The sequence below is a fragment of the Gorilla gorilla genome, chromosome 8 (genome assembly GCF_029281585.2).
Source record: "Gorilla gorilla gorilla isolate KB3781 chromosome 8, NHGRI_mGorGor1-v2.1_pri, whole genome shotgun sequence".
Lineage (NCBI taxonomy): Eukaryota > Metazoa > Chordata > Mammalia > Primates > Hominidae > Gorilla > Gorilla gorilla.
Window position 1 is genome coordinate 21,232,347 of NC_073232.2, and position 22,213 is coordinate 21,254,559.

The 22,213-nt window shown below is 41.0% G+C and overlaps 1 protein-coding gene across 2 annotated transcripts in view; it reads left to right on the forward strand.

Annotated features, from left to right (window-relative positions):
- CDC123 (cell division cycle 123) overlaps positions 1-22,213 on the forward strand; it is a 55,506-nt gene that overhangs the window by 2,190 nt on the left and 31,103 nt on the right. Inside the window, exons 2-6 of one of the 2 annotated variants that reach the window (XM_004049064.5) lie at positions 385-456; positions 11,630-11,687; positions 11,953-11,985; positions 17,908-18,003; positions 19,519-19,625. In XM_004049064.5, the coding sequence (XP_004049112.1) occupies positions 385-456; positions 11,630-11,687; positions 11,953-11,985; positions 17,908-18,003; positions 19,519-19,625 (366 nt within the window). The remainder of the gene's footprint in view (positions 1-384; positions 457-11,629; positions 11,688-11,952; positions 11,986-17,907; positions 18,004-19,518; positions 19,626-22,213) is intronic. The other variant, XM_019034671.4, reaches the window with a different exon arrangement.

The window sequence follows — 22,213 nt, forward strand, 5'->3', positions numbered from 1 at the left end:
ATGCTAGTCATCTTCTGGGTGGGTTTGCTGCATTTCCTGTGTTGCAGCAAATATCTGCTGGTCTCTGATTTCTTAAAGACACATAAATGTTGTGCTCACTCAGAATCCTTTTGAGCTTGTTGCTTTCATACTGTGATTTCCATCTGGTGGTTTGGATTTGGCTGGTTTTTGTTTACTACAAAGACCATTGTGGCAATAAGATGAACCACAGTAATCTTATTGTTCTAATTCCTTGTCTACTGCTACCAAATGTACATCATTAACATTTTCTACTTTATATTAAAATAAAGACAAATAATTCCAAAATTAATCAAGTGTAGACATTTTTCTCTCTGCTTATAGTTGGTCTTTTAAAATGATGCCTTTTTTGGTGTTTTTTTTTAGTGTCATTCTTCCACTTCCTCAGAATGTGAAGGATTATTTACTCGATGATGGAACTCTGGTGGTTTCAGGAAGGTAAAGTATTTTAGAAAAAAATTTCTTAAACTTTATCATAAAGAAACACATAAAATGAATGAATTAGCTTAGGCACCATTCTTTCCCTTTAGCTCTTTTTCTCTCCTAGCCAAAATGATGTGCTGATCTTTATCTCATATTCCTTCTCAATGTTCACTTAATATTTTCAACATTAAGTACTTTTCCCTCTAATAATTACAAGTTGTAAAATTGAGCAGTTCCTTTCATCTCTGTCTTTAGAAAACAGTTATGATGACAACTTTTCCTTCTGACGGTAGCAGGGTGGGGGAAGTACACATTAAAATTCTTTCAGATCCTTCAGTTTTGACGATTAAAAATTCACTGTTGCAAACAGGCTTTATCATCTAATTCCTCAACATTTTCTTCCCCACGAGTGAACTACTGTGGCCCCCCCTCCACTTTCTAGAAGCTGTTCAGGTAGTTTCCCTATTTATAGAATAAAGGGAAGAAGTTACTGTGTTTCAGTCTTTTGGATGCAAACTTGAAAACGTTGAAGAATCATAGGATTTAGTGAAGTTCTCATTTTTTAATTCGAGTCTGCTCAGAAGTCACGTTATGAGTGTTCAGCCCTCACCAGCCTTTCTGAAATAGCCTGACAGTAACCCTATGCCCTGACCTCCCTTCATTTTTCTGCATAACACTTACTTCCACCTGACAATTGTTAATTGTTCCATTAGAATGCAGTTTCATGAAAACAGGGACTTGGCCCATTTGTTCACCCCAGCTCATGGAACAGTGCCTGATATAGCAGAAGTGCTTGATAAACATTTGTTGGATGAAGGAACTATAGAAATACTGTAAGAATTGTGTGTTTTCAGTAATACTAACTGGACCCCATATTTTTGCCTGTTGGGTTTTTAGTGTGGTTTTCTGGATTATATTTCTGTTTTTGGTATTCACAGAGCCTCAATAACCTGAAAATTATTAATGTAGCGCCTCATTAACTTTGAATAATTTGAGGCTAAGGAAACAGTAGGAAAGTCAGACAAGTCTCAACTTTAGGATATTTACAGATATAATTTTTTTTGTTTTGTTTTTCTTTTGAGACAGAGTCTCGCTCTGTCACCCAGGCTGGAGTGCAGTGGCGTGATCTCGGCTCACTGCAAGGTCTGCCTCCCGGGTTCACGCTCTTCTCCTGCCTCAGCCTCCAAGTAGCTGGGACTACAGGGGCCCATGACCACACCCGGCTAATTTTTTTTATTTTTAGTAGAGATGGGGTTTTACTGTCTTAGCCAGGATGGTCTTGATCTCCTGACCTCGTGATCTGGCCGCCTCGGCCTCCCAAAGTCCTGGGATTACAGGCCTCAGCCACCGCACCCGGCCTTTTTTTTTTTTTTTTTTTTTTTTTAAGATGGAGTCTTGCTCTGTCAGCCAGGCTGGAGTGCAGTGGCTCAATCTCAGCTCACTGCAACCTCTGCCTCCCAGGTTCAAGTGATTCTCTTGCTGCAGCCTCCCAACTAGCTGGGACAACAGGTGTGCGCCACCACATCCAGCTAATTTTTGTATTTTTAGTAGAGATGGGGTTTCACCATGTTGGCCGGACTGTCTTGAACTCCTGACCTCAGGTGATCCACCTGCTTCAGCCTCCCAAAGTGTTGGGATTGCAGGCGTGAGCCACTGTGCCCGGTCAGTTTTATTATTCTCAAATACGTGTACCTATTTGCTTTATAAATGAGCTTATATATAATAAGCTTATGTAAATGAGACTATAAGTAAAATAGCTTTTAATATTAGAAAATAATTGGTAAATCTCAGTAGTGTAAACATGTTGAAGAGCTCCTATGATGATTCTCACTGGCCAGATGTTTGCATGGCCTCTGGCTTAGGCAAGCACTGATGTTAAATACTGTTAAACAGGGCTGGGCGCGGTGGCTCATGCCTGTAATCCCAGCACTTTGGGAGGCCGAGTTGGGTGGATCACCTGAGGTCAGGAGCTCAAGACCAGCCTGACCAACATGGTGAAACCTCATCTCTACTAAAAACACAAAAATTAGCCGGGCATGGTGGTGGGCACCTCTGATTCCAACTACTCGGGAAGCCGAGGCAGGAGAATTACTTGAACGCAGGAGGTGGAGGTTGCAGTGAGCCGAGATCATGCCATTGTGCTCTAGCCTGGACAACAAGAGCTAAACTTTGTCTCAAAAAAAAAAAAGTACTGTTAAACAACACGATACGGTGCTTTACAGTAACCCACAAATCACACAGGGACCCTGCCCTTTTGGAGTTGACAGTTCAGCTTCATATTTGTGAAAGCCAGCATGGCATGGTGCTGTTTCTTTAGTCAGATTGCGTAATTTTAAGTAATATCTTTGATATTTTCTAGCCCTTCCCTCTGTGCCTCAGTTTCCTTGTCTGAATATTGGGCAAATGACAGTATAGAACTTACTTTGTAGGGTCATTGCAAAGATACAAAGTGATAATACGTAAAATGTTCAGTCTAATGCCCACTATATTGTATGCTCTTAAAACATGGAACTGCTTTTATTATCATTGATCTAAGATGAACATAGCAAACACACAAGAGAATATATAATGAAAATTGGGATAAGTGCTATGCAGAAAATGGGGTGGTCATTACCCTTAAATTGCTGGGAGAGCTGAGGATCGCGAGGAGGGTCGGGGAATGCTCCGAAGAAGGATCTTTGGAGCCTCTGAGATGTGAAGATTGGAGGAATGTAGTCAGTTGAAGGGTGAAGGGAAGAATCTTCCAGGTGGGGGGAACAGCATTAATGAAGGCTCTAGGCCTGGAAGATCTTGACATACAAGAAGCTTGGGAAAGGTCATGTAGCTAGAGTATGGGGAGTGAGAGAAGGGTAAGTGGCATGAGATTCACAGTTGATGACATGGGGGAGGACAGTTAAGATTAGGGGTCTGTGTGGGAGTCATGTTAAAGATGCTGCAATTTATTCTGAGAATGTCAGGAAGGCATTGAAGGGCTCTGAGCAAGAGAATGACTCGATCAGATTTCAGTTTGCAGCTGTGGCAGGTGACTGTGGAAATGGAAGACAGGTTAGGAGGATATTGCATTGGACTGGGTGAGACCTGCTAGTGGCTTGAACTAAGATGGTGACAGTGGGGTTGAGGGAGGAAGTGGGTTTCAGAAGATTGGGAGCTTGCACCTTCAGAACTTGATGACAGGAATGTGTCAAGAATTCCTCTCAGATTACTGATAGAACAACTAGATGAATGAAGATGTCATTTGCTCAGGTTGAGAGAAGCATTGTCTGTGGAGCCTTTTTGAAACCTCACAATCTGTTGAGCATTTTGAAAGGTTAGTGATTTTAGATTAGGTTACTTCTACAGATAAAAACTTGAAAATTTTAAGTATAATTTAAATGAGGTACATTTACGATAAAATGTATAGGTCTTAAGTGTACAACTTGGCGAATGTTGATAAATGGTTACACCTGTTTCACCGTCACTCCATTCAAAACATGGAACACTTTCATTCCCCAGAAAGGTTTCTCTTGTCCCTTTCTTAGTTCAGTTTCGTCAGTTCTAGAATTTCATATAAGTGGAGTTATATAGTATGTATTCTTTTATGTCTGTGTAAGTGGAAAAAATGCAAACCGTTTTTCCTCTGCTCTCACACCACAACAATCAACACAGAAGACCTCTGTGACCACGTGTGGGGTTTTCTTCCCACCAAGAAGCAATCGGTTCTGCAGCAGACTCCAGCTAAGGGTCTTCCAGTCCAATTCGGTTGACACTGTCTACCCGGAGGAGCATCAGATCCCACAGGTTGAGGCTCAGTCTCACAAAGACTGCCCCCCCCTCTGATGTCAGCTGCAAGCCCCAGGTGCCTCTACCTGTGCAACTGACCAGGCGGCTAGAAATGAGGGTCCCTCCTTGGGTTTGATTCATTTGCTAGAGCAGCTCGCAGAACTGAGGGAAACATTTACTTCGGTTTACCGGTTTATCATAAAGGATGTTACAGCCCTGGTGTGGTGGCTCACGCCTGTAATCCCAGCACTTTGGGAGCCCGAGGCGGGTGGATCACTTGAGGTTAGGAATTTGAGACTGGCTTGGCCAACATGGCGAAACCACATCTCTACTAAAAATACAGAACTTAGCCAGACGTGGTGGCGCACTCCTGTAATCCCAGCTACTCAGGAAGCTGAGGTAGGAGAATCACTTAAACCTGGGAAGTGGAGGTTGCAGTGAGCTGAGATCGCACCATTGCACCCCAGCCTGGGCGACAGAGCGAGACTCCGTCTCAAAAAACCAAACAAACAAAAATAAAGGATATTAATAATGGATACAGATGAAGAGATGCGTAGGGTGAGGTGTAGGGGAAGGGATGCAGATCTTCCATGCCCTCCCTACACGTGCCACCCTCCAGAAGCTCCATGTGTTCAGCTATCCGGAAGCTCTTCGTACTTCGCAAGAAAGTGGGAGATGGCTGTGGAGGTCTGCCATGGACCCTAATTCTTCATGCCTCATCCTCCATTACTTCCACATATAGTACATGCCTTTCTCTCCAGACTCTATAAGGTATAGTCTTCTTTACAGTTATAAGTTAGCACATAGTCTGGGTTCAATAAATATTGGTTGAATGAGTGAATGAACATGCTTATCCTACTTTCTCTCCATGGTAACCTCTACTGAGTTCAGTGAATAGAATAGGCCAAGTATGATGACTAGTTTACCTTGTTTGCCGACTCAGATCTAATGGTAATGGTTTCCTGGAGTGATATGTAGAGGATTCTGAGGCTGCATCCAGGGTTCGGTGAGAAAGCATGCTTGGTTTGATTCTCGTTGCCTGCTGTGGGTGTAGGAAAGGAGGCTGGCAACGTGCTTTTCTGGTAGAGACAGTGATTCAATTTCACTGAACAGTTATTGCATGCCTAGTATGAGATGGGCACCAAGCTTGATACTAGCTTAACAAGATGAGCAGGGCATCCTACTGTAGGAGTCTAGGCTTATTAGCAAGTCAAACATAAATAAATAAATAAATGTCTTGAGTTGTGTTGCGAAAAATGTTTTTGAATAAAAGCATCAACCAGCTGTGGTGGCTCATGCCTGTAATCTAGCACTTTAGGAGGCGGAGGTAAGAGGATCACTTGAGGCTAGGAGATGGAGACCAGTCTGGCCAACATAGTGGGGCCCTATCTCTACAAAAAAATAAGAAGTTAGCTGGGCGTGTTGGCACACACCTGTAGTCCCAGCTACTCAGGAGGCTGACGCACAAGGATGGCTTGAACCCAGGAATTGGAGGCTGCAGTGAGCTATGATCATGCCGCTGCACTCCAGCCTGGGCGACAGAGCAAGATCTTGTCTCAAAAAAAAAAACAAAAAAAAGCATCAGGTATTCTGATAAGTAATGTATTTGGGGTTTAATTAATCACTGTGAGCTGGGGTCATCCAGAAAGTGTTTACAGTGAGGTGAGACTTGAACTGAGCCCACACATTGGGTCTGACGCAGGTGGTACCTCCCTTCCAGTCACTAATCCTCATTGTTTCTTTTTGGTCACGAGTTCTTTCCTGACCTTGTCTCCCTTAAGGCTGAATAGTAAAATGAGTTGAGCATCCCTAATTGGAAAATCTGAAATCTGTCCAGATGGGTGCTGAGATAGTGACATTTTTGCTTTCTGAATATTGTATAAAATTACCTTTGAGCCGTGTGTATAAGATGTATGTGACACTGACACATAAATGATTTTTTTTAATTTTTAATTTTTAGTTTTTGTGGGTACATAGTGTACATATTTATGGGGAACAAGAGATGTTTTGATCCAGGAATGCAATGTGACATTAGCACATCGTGGAGAAAGGGGTGTCCATCCCCTCAAGCATTTATTCATTAAGTTGCAAACAATCCAATTACAGTCTCTATTTTTAGATGTACAGTTATTATTGACTATAGTCACTCTATTGTTCTGTCAAGTAGTAGGTCTGTGGTCGGGTGCTGTGGCTCATGCCTGTAATTCCAGCACTTTTGGAGGCTCAGGTGGGCAGATCACCTGAGGTCAGGAGTTCAAGACCAACCTGGCCCAACATGGTGAAACCCCGTCTCAACTAAAACTACAAAAATAAGCTGGGCGTGGTGGCAGGCGCCTGTAATCTCAGCTGCTCAGGAGGCTGAGGCAAGAGAATCACCTGAACCTGGAAGATGGAGGCTGCAGTGAGCCAAGATCGTGCCATTGCACTCCAGCCTGGATGACAGAGTGAGACTCCATATCAAAAAAAAAAAAAGGGGGGGTCTTATTCATTCTTTCTACTTTTTTTGGTACTCATTAACCCCCACCTCCTCACAGTCCCCTACTACCCTTCACGGCCTCTGCTAACCATCTTTCTCTATATCCATGAGTTCAATTAGTTTTTAAAAAGATCCCACAGATAAGTGAAAACATGATGTTTGTCTTCCTGTGCCTGGCTTACTTCACTTAACATAATGATCTCCAGTTTCATCCGTTTTGTTGCAAACGACTAGATCTCATTCTTTTTTAATGACTGAATAGTACTCCATTGTGTATACGTACCACATTTTCTTTATCCATCATCAGTTGGTGAACACTTAGGTGGCTTCCAAATCTTAGCTATTGTAAACAGTGCTGCAACAAACAGGAGTTTACGTTTAGACTTGGGTCCCATCCCTAAGATATCTCATATATGTGCAAATACTCCAAAATCCCAAACACTTTTGACCCCAAGCATTTTGGATATAGGATCCTCAACCAGTAGATGCCAATTATAAAATACATTAGGCATATTCATATTTTGATTCTTCACAATTCTGTGAAGTAGTTGCTATTTTCCCAGTTTTATAGATGGCATATTGATGCAAAGTTCTTGGCTGACAGTGGCAGAGCTGAGATATTTAAACTCTGTGTGCCTGCCTCCAGAGCCACTGCTCTGGTGTGCCAGCTCTGTGTAAGTTGTAATATAGAAAATATAGCATCCTAAATATTAGCACCATACTTTATCCATTTAGTTCTCTGCATGCAGAGGGTTACCTTAGAAAGCCAAGTCTAATAAACTTGCACTTTTTTTTTTTTTTTGAGGCAGAGTCTCACTGTGTCACCTAGGCTGGAGTGCAGGGGCACAATCTTGGCCCACTGCAACCTCCGCCTGCCGGGTTCAAGCGATTCCCTTGCCTCAGCCTCCTGAGTAGCTGGGACTACAGGTGCCTGCGACCACGCCCAGCTAATTTTTTTTGTATTTTTAGTAGAGATGGGGTTTCACTATTTTGGCCAGGCTAGTCTTGAACTCCTGACCTCGTGATCCACCCGCCTTGGCCTCCCAAAGTGCTGGGATTACAGGCGTGAGCCACCGTGCCTGGCCAAACTTGCATATTTTTATACATTGTCACCTTTTACAGTGAATAAAATTTGTCATACTTTACAGTAGGCACTGCAATAATTTCTGAAGAACTATATGAATACCTTGATAACAAGTATGTTTTTTAAAATGTATGTTGTTATGCTAACAAATATGCTAAGTGATTTTTAGAGTGGTAGAATACATTTTCATATTTCATCTTATATTGTAAGATTAGGGAAGCCATGTTAAAGATAATGTTGCATTTAAAAATATTATGTGGCATTTAAAGAGAGACGTAAGAGAGAAAGGCTGGCCCCTTGGCCAGGGATTCACACGCTGACAGTGTGTTAGTATTTCCACTGTAGAACAGTTCTTGGCTTTGACTGGTTCTTAGCTTTGTGAATCTGGAAAAGCAAGAATTACAAAGAGTTGATTAAAACTTGGGGAAGGCTGGGTGCGGTGGCTCACGCCTGTAATCCCAGCACTTTGGGAGGCTGAGGCGGTTGGATTATCTGAGGTCAGCAGTTTGAGACCAGACTGACCAACATGGCGAAACCCCATCTCTAGTAAAAATACAAAAATTATCCGGGCATGAGGTCAGACGCGGTGGCTTATGCCTGTAATCCCAGTGCTTTGGGAGGCCAAGGAGGGCGGATCACAAGGTCAAGAGATCGAGACCATCCTGGCCAACACGGTGAAACCCCATCTCTACTAAAAATACAAAAAAATTAGCCGGGTGTGGTGGCGGGCGCCTGGAGTCCCAGCTACTCGGGAGGCTGAGGCAGGAGAATGGCGTGAACCCAGGAGGTAGACCTTGCAGTGAGCTGAAGTCATGCCACTGCACTCCAGCGTGGGCGACAGAGCGAGACTCTGTCTCAAAAAAAAAAAAAAAAAAAAAAGATTGGAAGCATTATTGTATCCATTTTTGCCCATTTAAGGTATTTTTTCTCCATTTATTGTGTTAAGTACTTGGTGAGCCCTTTCATTCTAAAGACTTTAATTTTCCTGTTTTAGGATATTAAAAAAGAATCTTTGATAATTTCCTCTAATTTCTTGCTTCTCTTTCTGGATCTCCTATTATTTTGGTGTTTGATCTTTTGGCTTAATTCTCTGAATTTTATTATTTCTTCTCTATTTTCTCTTTCCGTGTCTTTTTTGTTCTACTTTGTAGGTAATTATTTTTCCATTCTTTTGAATTTTAAAATTTCAACTATCATGTTTTCAGTATCTACAAGTTCCTCTGTTCCTTTTTTATAGCCTCCTGTTCTTCCTTAATGGATGTGACATCTTTTATATTCGAGGATACTAATGATTTTTAAAAATATCTTTCATCTGGTCCCTTTATTGTCTTTTTTTCTTCCATGTCCCTTTTTTCTCTCCTTTTTGAAAACATTTTTCATCTTGGAGTTTTTCGTCTGTTTTCTAATCATTGTAGGCCTTCCTTCATATTTAAGAGTGAGGAGGACACACACAGATATTTGCAAACTTTGTGTACCTGGGTGGAGCTTGATACCTGAGGATGCCAGCAGGCAGCAAACATTGATGGAAGATTCCCAGATAATGGTGTGTCCTCTGGGGTTGCTCAGTTTCTGCCCAGAAGAATCCTTTAATCTGTCTGTGTTGTGGGAGCAGGGTGGGAGGAAGGGGACTAGGGGTCGCAGTGTTCAGTTTGACTTTCACATAACTTGTCATCATAGTCCAGGCCCAGCATTTCACCCCCATATTCATCTGGGCCATTATGTACCTCAACCCTCTTGAGTTCATTTTTTCCAGAGAATAAATCTGCTTACCAAAGGGGCTGAGGAGAATTAGTTGCTAGGATGTGCAAGGTAAGGAGATGGATATGTCTCGCTGCTCCCTGGATGGACTTCAGAGCTTCATTTCCATGTTCCAGGATAACTCTTAAGTTCTAACCTGTTGCTCCTTGGCTTATTCCTCCCCTTGACTTTCTGTTTTCCAAACTTTTGTTGCCATCTTTCTTCTATGGTTGATTCCTTTTCACTCAGCATTGTCCTTGGGATCTTTTTTTTAGTAGAGTTTCCAGAGGGAACACAGAGATAAAAGCACATGTTTAACCAGAATCTTCCTTTTCCTTTTCTTTCTTTAGTCTTTGCATAGCTGCTATGCTAGTTTTTATGATTATTTTTCTCAATGATATGAGTTATTGCTAGGCTAGTTATTTGTAATTATGTGTTGAGGAGGGGCCAGAGTGGGGTTCTGAGTCTTCCCTCTGAGTTCTTTCAGCCTCTGATTCCCTCTAGGCAATGAAGTGAGCTGCTGGGTGGCCCTTTTCAGCCCTTGTGTTGCAGGTGAGCAGTGACTATCTGGGGCCAATGGTGTGGGTGGTAAGAAGAATTTACCATGACAGTTGGAGGCAGAGAAAGGCAAATTTATTAGAGAAAGTGTGGAAATATGTTGCAAGGGTACAATGGGCAGGTCAGCAAGAAAGGAGCTGACTGCAGGGAGACAAAGGCTTGCTGGGGATTTTATAAGATGGTACTTGTGCTGTGTCCTGAAGAGGGCTTTGTGCAGCGCTGATAACGCCAAGGTTGCAGTGAGCTCACTTGCATTTTTCTGTCAGTTGAGGGTGCGGTAATAGCTGGGTACGGAAAGATAGTGAGTTCCTTGCGCAGGAGGGCTGTGTCTCCTGGACCACGAAGAAAGGCAGACTTACAGCTTATCTGCCTTGTCTTTTTGCTTTCCCCTGCTCCCGCCAGTCCAACTCCTCTTCCCTAATGAGGACTGCACACCTTGCTTTGCTTCTGTCTTCTTCAAAGACAGCGTGCCTGTTTATTTTCCCGTCTCTCTCTCTCCCTTTGCTGTGGTTCAGTCTCCACTGATGCACAGATGCAGAATGAATTTCTGACACCAGCCCGCACACCCTGTTTTCACTGTGCAAAGAAAAGATTCTTGGTTTTGCCCCCACAGTAGTTCCATCATCTCTTCAAACATTCGCTTCTGGTGTCTTCCTTTATCCTATTCCATCTTTCCTTTCTTGAGAGAACTTTCTAATATACTGAGGTTCAGAGTCTAGATGATTCTCAGTATTATCAGCAATGGAGTCTTTTTTTTCCCTTTCCCTTGTTTTTAATGATATCTGAGAACAGGACAGAAAGGTTTTATTCTGTCATCTCTTCATGCAACTGTACTCTCATTTATTTCTTTCTTCTTTTTTTGAGACGGGGTCTCACTCTCTTGCCCAGGCTATAGTGCAGCGGTGTGATCTTAGGTCACTGTAGCCTCAAACTCTTGGGCTCAAGGGATCCTTCTGTGTCAGCTTCCTGAATAGCTGTGACCACAGGTGTTTTCCTTCACACCTGGATAATCTTTAATTTTTTTGTAAAGACAGAGTCTCTGTGTTACCCAGGCTGGTCTGAAACTCCTGGGCTCAAGCAATCCTCCCATCTCAGCCTCTCAAAGTGCTGAAATTACAGGTGTGAGCCACCATGACTGGCCTTGTTCTCCAATTTTAAGGCTTTTATTTTTATTTATTTATTTTTGAGACAGTGTTTTACGTTGTCACCCAGGCTGGAGTGCAGTGGCACGATCTTAACTCACTGCAGCCTTGACCTCCCATGTTCAAGTGATCAGTCCTCCCACCTCAGCCCCCCAAATAGCTGGAACTACAGGCGCATGCCACCTCGCCCAGCTAATTTCTGTATATTTTGTAGAGACAGGGTTTTGCCATGTAGCCCAAGCTGCTCTCTACCTCCTGACCTCTAGCGATCCACTCACCTCAGCCTGCCAAAGTGCTAGGATTATAGGTGTGAGCCACCACACCTAGCCTAATTTTAAGGCTATTTTAAAACATATACTCAGTACCCCTGAAATTAGGAGCACACAGTGCCCAAGTCCTTTTCTTTCTTGATGTTTGTTTGTGTTTTTTTAGGGATGATCCACCAACACATTCTCAGCCAGACAGTGATGATGAAGCAGAAGAAATACAGGTTGGTACCAAATAAAATAATCTGTTCTGTAGACTGTTGTAATTTAAATGATCTCTGAGATGGTTCTGACTTGTAGATCTTATCTTACATCTGATAAAATGAGAAATTACGTGAGAATCTTACTTTGACATATATTTTCACATATGCTGTATTCCGGAAAAGAAGTCTTCTGTTTGATTTATAATTTTTAGATGGAGCACTGCTTTTTGAAGCCCAGTGCAGTATTTAAATTTAATGTTTTATTTTTTTCCTCTTTTTCATGCAGTGGTCTGATGACGAGAACACAGCCACGCTTACGGTAAGAGCACAGCAGACTCAGCGTGGGGACAGCCTCACACTGTCACACAAGGGTTAGCATCAAGGTTTAAGTGCGTACCTCTCTAAATTCCTAGTTAGTCACCATCTCATGTATTATTTTCCTTGTGTGCTGTCGTTTTTATTTTGAAAAATAACTTGAAGCATCATTTAGCAGGCAAACATGATTTGCCCTTCTTCCCTTTGATTGCAAAGGAAATATTTAGAGTGCGTATTTGATGCCTTGACTTACTTCTGTTAAGCTCTGACTCTCTGCAGGAAGGAATTACGCCTAACATTAAACTCTGAGGTTCCTAAATCTCTGGAACATAAAGTGAAAATCTGTATTTCCTTATTCAAGTATATTTATTTAGTTAGTTAGTTGTTTTGTGTATTTATTTTTGAGACAGATTCTTGCTCTGTCACCCGGGCTGGAGTGCAGTGGTGTGATCTTGGCTCACTGCAACCTCCGCCTCCCAGGTTCAAGCTATTCTCCTGCCTCAGCCTCCTGAGTAGCTGGGATTACAGTCACCTGACACCATGCCCGGCTAATTTTTGTATTTTTAGTAGTGACAGGGTTTCACCATGTTAGCCATGGTGGTCTCGAACTCCTGACCTCATGTGATACGCCCCCCTTGGCCTCCCAAAGTGTTGGGATTACAGTTGTGAGCCACAGCACCCTGCTTCAAGTGTATTTAAATGGCATAAAAATTACTGTTTTTTTCAAGCGAGAGTAGAGAGGTATGTGACTTTTACTAGTGTTTTACATTAAAATGTAGAAGTTATCAAGCATATTACAGTGTTTCAGGATAAGAGTGCTGTTGTGAAAGTTAACCTAAAATTTTTTAAATGAAGTTATTTTTAAAGGAGTGAGTGAAGCAAATGATCTATTTCTAAAAATAGGTGAACGAAACTCCTCATACCTTGAGTTGAAAGGGGAACGTTTTTAGTGAAACTCCTTACAAGTAAATGTAAAGGCAGAAATATAGAAAACTAGCTTTGTGGGAGAGTTTGTTCTAATCCAGCTGTAAATAAGAAGATACTTGTTTATTTTAATGAACGAGATATGATTGCCAGGGTAGAAGGAAAAAAAAAAGAAGTGGAGCTGCTCAAAACTGACATATTTCTTTAGGTGTAAAAAGGGAAGCCTGCCAGCAGGTGCCTAAGTGGAAAGTTTGCGTGTTTCATTTACTCCAGATGCCATTCAGATCACTCTCCTTTTATGAAAATTCCATTCAGTGTCATGTAAATGTTACTTATCTGCCATACTCAGGGCACTAAACTAGATTCCGTGAGATGAACAAAGATGAATATGATTTCATTTCCACCATTAGGGGTTTGTAAACCAGGGGGAAAGGTGACACAGGCCGGGGGGAGATGACAGTGCTGTCAGATCAGAGGCAGCAGTTACAGCTGAGGGCGCCAGAATGCCTGACAGGACAAGTGGTATCTGACCTGGATTTTAATAGTGGTGGGGAGTATCAGTATCTACTCTTTTTTTTTTTTTTTTTTTTTTTTTTTATTTTTATTGATCATTCTTGGGTGTTTCTCGCAGAGGGGGATTTGGCAGGGTCATAGGACAGTAGTGGAGGGAAGGTCAGCAGACAAACAAGTGAACAAAGGTCTCTGGTTTTCCTAGGCAGAGTGTTTGTGTCCCTGGGTACTTGAGATTAGGGAGTGGTGATGACTCTTAACGAGCATGCTGCCTTCAAGCATCTGTTTAACAAAGCACATCTTGCACCGCCCTTAATCCATTTAACCCTGAGTGGACACAGCACATGTTTCAGAGAGCACAGGGTTGGGGGTAAGGTCATAGATCAACAGGATCCCAAGGCAGAAGAATTTTTCTTAGTACAGAACAAAATGAAAAGTCTCCCATGTCTACTTCTTTCTACACAGACACAGCAACCATCCGATTTCTCAATCTTTTCCCCACCTTGCCCCCTTTTCTATTCCACAAAACCGCCATTGTCATCATGGCCCTCGACTCATTTTTAAATATGTATAGATGGGCCTGGCACGGTGGCCGATGCCTGTAATTCCAGCACTTTGGGAGGCCAAGGTGGGTGGATTACTTGAGGACCAACATGGTGAAACCCCGTCTCTACTAAAAACACAAAAATTAGCTGGGTATGGTGGTAGACGCCTGTAATACCAGCTACTTGGGAGGCTGAGGCAGGAGAATTGCTTGAACCCAGGAGGTGGAGGTTGCAGTGAACCAAGACTGTGCCACTGCACTCCAGCCTGGATGACAGAGAGAGACTCCGTCTCAAAAAAAAAAAAAAAAAATAAATAAATAAATAAATATATATAGATGATAGATACAGCAATTAATAATATAAAGGTGTGTGTGTATTTACCAAACTCTGCTCACTAAGAAGTTTTAGAATCAATGACATGTAACATCCTGGTAGCAGTGAGCACGCCTGATGCCTTGATCTTGGTTTCTAAATACCATTCTCCACTAAACAAAATTGAAGCTTCTTGGAGATATTCTGGACTGGGATTGGGAAAGTAAAAATGAGCCTGCAACAACTTGTGCCAGAAACTATGGAAGTGCTGAAACAATGATGGGACATGACAAAAAGATGCCAGAAGCTAGCTTTGGGCTCTCGCTGTCTAAAAATATGAGCATCATAACAAATACAGTTTGAGTATTCTTAATCCCCAAATTCAAAATTGAAAATGCTCCAAATTCCAAAACTTTTTAAAAAGACTGACTATCACTGTGTTGCCCAGGCTGCACTCAAACTTCTGGACTCAAGTGATCCTTCTGCTTCAGCTTCCTGAGTAGCAGGTACTGCAGGTATGTGCCAGCATGCCTAGCTCCCAAAACTTCACGAGCACTAACATGACACCACAAGTGGAAAATTCCACACCTGACCTCATGTGACAGGTACAGCCACAATGCAGGTGCACAACCCAGCTCATTCAGCCTCCCCAAGGGAAAAATGAAATTACCTTCAGGCCATGTGCATAAGGTGTATATGAAACGCAAATGACTTTTGTGTTTAGATTTGGGTCCCATCCCCATTATGTATATGCAAATATTCTGAAATCCAAAACACTTCTGGTCTTACCCATTTTGGATAAGGGATACTCCATGTGAAGTATAAGAATAGGTTATGACCTATTGACTAGAATAAGAATTGCTGATCCCATAGTGACATATGTAAGTGATTAAATAAGTGGGGAAAAAAGGAAGCTTGTCTTTATAGTACTAAAGGCACTAACTAATACATGTAGTAGGAATGATGGAATTAGGAATTACTATTTGGCAACCATTGTAATAATATTTGATTGAATAGATGTTAAAATTAGTGGGTGAATATACAGTGAGAAAGAGGATAGTTCCATCTTTTCTAAGTATCTTCACCCAAATTACTTACTATTTGCACAAAGAAAAATAGTAATGTTACAGTGCAAAGACCTGGCAGCCAAGTGATCAGTATTAACCTTGTCAGTGATGGGACAGACCTGTCGTGTGCCTCCTGATACGATGCTTGGGAAGGACACCACCTGTCACAGCTGTGCAGCCTGAGTCTACTTGGGAGGAGACATCCAACAGACTCAACTTTTAGAAATTGTATAGAGTAGTTGCCCTGAACTTTTAAAAAACGTCAAGTCATAAATGGTAAGAACAACAGAGAGAGGAACTGCCACAGATTGAAGAAGATTAAAGGGACCTGACAACTAGATTTAGTCCATGATTCTGGCTAGACTGGATGCCTGGACCAGAAAAAAAGTTTCAATTTTTTTTTTTCTGTAGAAGACGTTACTAGGACACTTGGCAAATTTTGAATAAGATCAGTATTGTGTCAGTGTTAGTTCCGTGATTTTGATAGATAATTTATAGAAAATGGTAAAATCATGACTCTCATCTAAAACTCTTTAATGCGTGTTGAAGATGTTATTTAACTCATGAGGGAACCAGACAGATGTTAGAACTGGTTCAAAAGAGAATCCAAAGAAAATATATATTTTTAGATCAGGAATATTGAAATGAGTATGTAAATGAGGCAAAACTGGTTTTGCCTCCCTGCAATATGGGAGAAAAGACAATTGGACCTCTTCCAGATGAGATAGAAATTGCCTGTCCGTAAGAATTAGTTCATGTCACTATCACTTACCTAGAATTTGCCAAGTTGTAAAGTAGCTCACAGACCTGGCTAAAAACAGATAACCTAGAAGGTTGTGCTGTATGTAAACAGTACATAGTCTTCCACTTAAGACTGTGCATAAACTTTTTATAATTTAAATTTTTTTAGGATTCTTATGTCAGGTTATCCTAAAGTTGAATAATTTTGAGGATTTGAGGGGACTGATCACATCTTTTAAAAGGCATACATATAAAGTAATTCTTAGATGTCAAGCTTTATGGGATAGGAAAATTAAATTGCTTTGTCTTTGAAAGTTGAATTCTTTCATGTTGTAAAGTTTGTGCAACAATGCCGTTCATAGGAAATACTGCCAGTGCCGATCTCACAGAAGTGGGGTTTATGGCTAGAGCTGTAGGGGAGCCAAGTCAGCCGCTTCAGGCAATTATAAGGAAATGGCCTCACATAAATCATAATTGCTTTGGATGGGGAGAGATGAATGGAAAATAAAGGACTCAGTGCTGCTGTTCATTTTGAAAACCTCTCTAAATTACTCTAGTCTCATTTCATGTATCTAAGCTGAAGTCGTCTAGTGGAAGATAGATAGTTATTAACCAGCCTAGAGGTTAGATTTGTCTGTAACAGAAAGAAAGGCAGCCTAATTGGACCTTAAGCTCTCGTTTTTATTCCCTAGTCTTTTGCTCAAAGCTGTTTCTTGTTTTGGGGGATATATGACCATGTTTTAAAACTCATTTCTTTGGTCTTTTCTCAGACTCTTGTCACAGTTTTTTCTCTCGCATGGCTGGGTTAGATCTTGGGGATCCACATAACTATTTGATGTCATCTTGGAATGTGTAGTTTAGTTAATTCAAGATGTAGTCTGTCTTTTTTTTTTTCCTATGGAAGAAGTTGATTACTGGATTTTTTCAGAACTTATAGTTGCCCGATAGGGGGCAGCAATCCTCTTTACAGGGTATAATGAAAATTAATGACTGCGTGGAGAATCTGTTAATGTTTTTGTTTTTTTATGTCTCTTGAGGGCCCCACTTCCCCCTCTCTTACTTACCTTTTTTTCTTTCTTATGTCCATAAGCTCCTGTGATAGTGAGCTAGGCTCAAGGCAGGACATAATGACATCAGGCTTAAGTTCCTGTTTAACAGCAGGATTTCTATTCACTTCTGGGTCGAAACAAACACAGAACGGTTTGGTCACTAGCTTATATAAAATATGCATTTTAAAAATCATCCAAACAGGAAAGAACGTTTTAACTTGACCAAGGTTCACATTTTGAGTTTTGCTTGTTTTAAAACTTGTCTGGAAATAGCAGTGTTTAAATACAGTTTGCCACATCATTTATTTTTCATTCTCTCCGTGGCTTTGGGGGATACCATATGGCTAAGACTCTTCCTGCAAGTGGAAGGGCTTCTAGCTCTTCAAGTAGGGATGTTATTTCTGACAACTGGAGTATTGCTACAGGTGATATTCCACCTGTCTCTTTTCTCTTGATGAATGCTGGTTTTATGTCGGTGTACAGAGAACCATTCACTCCTTCCTCACATCCTCAGAAGTCTAGTGACTTGTGTCATTTCAGCTTTGCAGGCTTTGATTGTCTGGAAAATGCCGTTTAAGCAGCTGATTATTTTATTTCTCTTTTTGGTAAATGTACTTTATCACTGATTTTATTTAGCTGGGTTCAGAAATTCTGATAGTAATTTGTATTCTAAATTCTGTTTTTAACACCCTAAACTATAACCTTGAGATTTTGATCTTGTTTTCCGTATATACTGTGATGATATTGACGTGCCCAATGATTTCTTCTCTCTCTGTAGGCACCAGAATTTCCTGAGTTTGCCACTAAAGTCCAGGAAGCTATCAATTCCCTCGGGGGCAGTGTCTTTCCTAAGCTTAATTGGAGTGCCCCAAGGGTAGGAACACATAAGTAATTCTCTTACTGTTTGAATATTCTTTTTTTGCTGTTTATTTCATTTCATATCCCTACAGAGGGTCTAATTATATTCCTAATTCTAGGAAAAATACTGTGGAATTTATTATTAATTTCCCTCTACTGTTTTACTTTCCGGATTTTGCTATACACTTGCCTGGGTCTGTGAAATACTGTATATTCTGCCAAAAGGTAGTTTCCACCTCTTGTGTTGCTGATTGTTTTTGAATTCTGAGGAAATTCATACTCTGCCCTTTTCAAAACTTCAGCTGTTCAGTTTAACAGAGAAATTTTTCTTTGTTGAAAAGTAATAAAAATAAAAGTGTCATAGGCTATAGAAATAGAGTGGTTGGAGAAGTCAACTGATCTTTTCTTAAATTGTGTCTTATTATTTTAATACTGCATTGACAAGATTTTTATAAAAGTTAAGGCCTGTGGAAAAATCCGTTAGTTGTTTTAATCCAATAGAAAACAGTTTTGTATCAGCAAAGCTTATTTAAGGAATCAGAGACGTATTTGTAATTTCAAAAATTATCTCATGCCTTTTTTATTCTAAAATGAATGATAATTTGTACTTAATCTAAGTTTTGTTTTTACTTTTATTATTTTTTCTTTTTTGTTTTTACTTCTAAAAATTAATTATAGTCTACATGTACAGAATTTAAAATTTCAAATAGATTTGGAAGCTTGCCATGAAAATCAGCAGGTCTTGACACCTGTTTTACTTCACCATTTCCTATTCCCCAGAGGTAGCTGTTTTCAAATATTTTAGTACTTTTCTTCCATGTAGTGTGGATAACTGGATAGTGGTTTGCAACTGTTAGTTTTCTCAAAATTCTGTTATATCCTGTGTCTGATCTGTCTGTGGGAGTGGTGTATTTTTTAAATGACTTAATTATTCTGTAATTTTTAGGCATGTTCCACTGAGCTTTGTGCCTACTTTGCATTTGCCTTCCCATCTTTTGTTCTTATGTATGAGACATTCACCATTTAAAGTTGTAGTAGTTCAGAATAGCTCACCTCCTTCTCTTTCAGATTTGATAGACGTGGGGTGTAACTGCTCCAGCCGCCAAAGTTCAAGTGTTTGGCTGCCACTCCCCAGAAACGGGAAGGGTGGAAATTGATCTCTCTTTTCTTGGAGAGTAGCTGGTCAGGCTATTTCTTTACCACCTTAATCTTGTAGCCAAAATGTCGATGTTTCTGATACCTCATTTTCTTCTCTTCTATTATCCGTAAGAAAAACACTGGGAAGTACTTAGGCCTGGGCTGAAATGTGAGGACCCCGACATCTCAGTGTTCATAACCAAGTGTCTGAAATGCAGTGGTGACGCTTTTTGTTGTTAAGCATAATTTAACATTTGACAGTACTGCTTAAATTTACTTGACTTTCTTCTTTAAACCCTTGAGGTGATATGCATTATTGATTTTGTTATAGGCCTGAGCATTCATAGCAGCCAACATGGAAAATGGGCTAAATAGCATGTGCTTCATTCTTTAGGATGCGTATTGGATAGCAATGAATAGTTCTCTGAAATGTAAAACCCTCAGCGACATCTTTCTACTTTTCAAGAGTTCTGATTTCATCACTCGTGACTTCACTCAGCCGTAAGTATCTCTTATTCTCTCGTGTCAATAGTTTCAGTATTTGTGCAAATTTCTCTGTAGATGAAATTCCATTACTTATAGTACTATTATAAATCATAGCTCCATATAACAAAGCTATTTCATATTGCCAAAATGACCTGTTAAAGCAAATCTTTCTTTTCCCTTTATAGAAAATGGTATATAATGAATATCCGAAAATGTTAAGGACTTTCTGTATCTCTGCCCATTAAACATTTCAGTAATTTTTTTTCTATTATAAAACTGATAAATATTTATCATAGAAAAGCAAAATTAGGGATTACAGCTAAATAAACACAGGAAATATAAAAGCTGTCATGGCCAGGAGTGGTGGCTCACGCCTATAATTCCAGCACTTTGGGAGGCCAAGACAGGTGGATCACCTGAGGTCAGGAGTTCAAGACCAGCCTGGCCAATATAGTGAATCCCCGTCTCTACTAAAAATACAAACAAATTAGCTGGGCGTGGTGGCACGCGCCTGTAGTCTCAGCTACTCGGGAGGCTGAGGCAGGAGAATTGCTTGAACCTGGGAGGTGGAGTTTGTAGTGAGCCGAGATCGCGTGCCACTGCACTGTAGCCTGGGCAACAGAGCAAGACTCCATCTGAAAACAAACAAAGACATAAAAGCACTCATGATCTTGCCACAATTGGTTATTATATTTCTAGAATTCTATCTATAAATAAATATAAATATATCTATCTCTACCTATATACAGATTTTTTAAATGGGATCCTATAGTTTGTATTTCTTTTTCTTTTTTTTTTTTGAGACAGGGTCTCACTCTATCTCCCAGGCTGGAGTGCAGTGGCGCAATCTCAGCTCAGTGCAACCTCTGGGTTCAAGCAATTCTCCTGCCTCGGTCTCCCAAGTAGCTGGGACTACAGGCATGCACCACCACACCCGGCTAATTTTTTATATTTTTAGTAGAGGCAGGGTTTCACCATATTGGCCAGGCTGGTCTCGAACTCCTGACCTCGTGATCTGCCTGCCTCAGCCTCCCAACGTGTTAGGCTTACAGGTGTGAACCACCACGCCCAGCCTATGGTTTATATTTCTTAGTGGGCTGCTTTTGCACTTACCAGTGTGACATCATTGCGTGTCTAAATTCATTATTTTCCATTCCCTTAGTGCTGCGCCTCTGGAGAGCTGTACCATAACATATTTGACCTACCCTCTGTTCTTCCAGAGCTGCAATGAATATCCTTGAGCTAACTCTTTGTGCACTCCCCTAATATTTTCCTTAGGATAACTTTCTAGAAGTGGAATTGCTGTATTGCTTTCCTTTTGCCAGTCACTCTATAGCTAAAGAATTTGACAGTGCAGTCAGCGTTGTAGGTGGACGGAATACCTGCCCTGCTGAGCCGCAGGTGCTCTCTTTATGCTTCTTTTGTTGTCTTCAAATAGCAGCTATTTTTCTAGGTTTCTCTTCCTTTCACATCTTAAACAGACCAGTTATCTCAGGTAAACTCATCTTTAAACTGGTCTTTAAAATAAAGCATATCCCAGAACCTAGAAGCAGGAGCATGAGAGTGAAAATCTTGCATAAGCATGCCACTTCCGCCCTGTCCAGTTGAGTTTGTCCTGCCAGTTCGTTCCATGTCAGACTCAAATCCTTTTTTTGAAGTGGATCGTGGCATGAATAACTAAGTTCACTACGTGACGGTCGTGCATCAACTCTGGCGTCTGAGCTCTGCAGCTTGGACATAAGGTTGTAGTATTATATTAATTCAAGAAAGGGAAGTTAAGTAATCAGTGAGTGTGGTTGTGTTACATCGTATTACATGTTTATTGTATAAGGATTTTACTTGTATTGGTATTTCTAGTTTTATAGAAAAAAGTGTGTGTGTGTGGTGTGTGTCTGTGTGTCTGTGTCTGTGTGTGTGTGTTTAATAGAGATGGGGTCTCACTATGTTGCCCAAGCTGGTCTCAAACTCCTGGTCTCAAGTGGTCCTTCTGTGCCTGAGCAAGTATTGTTTTGACATTTAATTGTCAACCCTCTGGTTGTGTTGGCACAGGTGTTGGTAGCCTGTTTTAGTAACCAGTAGTATTTTCATTCTAGGAGATACCCTCTGAAAAATAGAACAAAGTTGTGCCTCTTTTTTCCATTGTAAAGCTTTTTGACATCTAATGCTTTAAGAGGTCTTAAAATATGTTACACTGAAAATGCTGTCTACTTGATAATTCAACTGATAATGGTTTTTTTTTTCTTTTTTTTTAGACGGAGTCTCACTCTGTCGCCCAGGCTGGAGTGCAGTGGTGCAATCTTGGCTCACTGCAACCTCCGCCTCCCGGGTTCAAGCAGTTCTTCTGCCTCAGCCTCCCGAGTAGCTGGGATTACAGGCGCATGGCTACCACGCCCAGCTAATTTTTTTTTTGTATTTTTAGTAAAGACGGTGTTTCACCACGTTAGCCAGGATGGTCTCCATCTCCTCACCTCGTGATCCGCCTGCCTAGGCCTCCAAAAGTGCTGGAATTACAGGCGTGGGCCACTGCACCCGGCCATGGCCAACTGATTTTTGTATTTTTAGTAGAGAAGCGGATTCACCTTGTTGGTCAGGCTGGTCTTGAA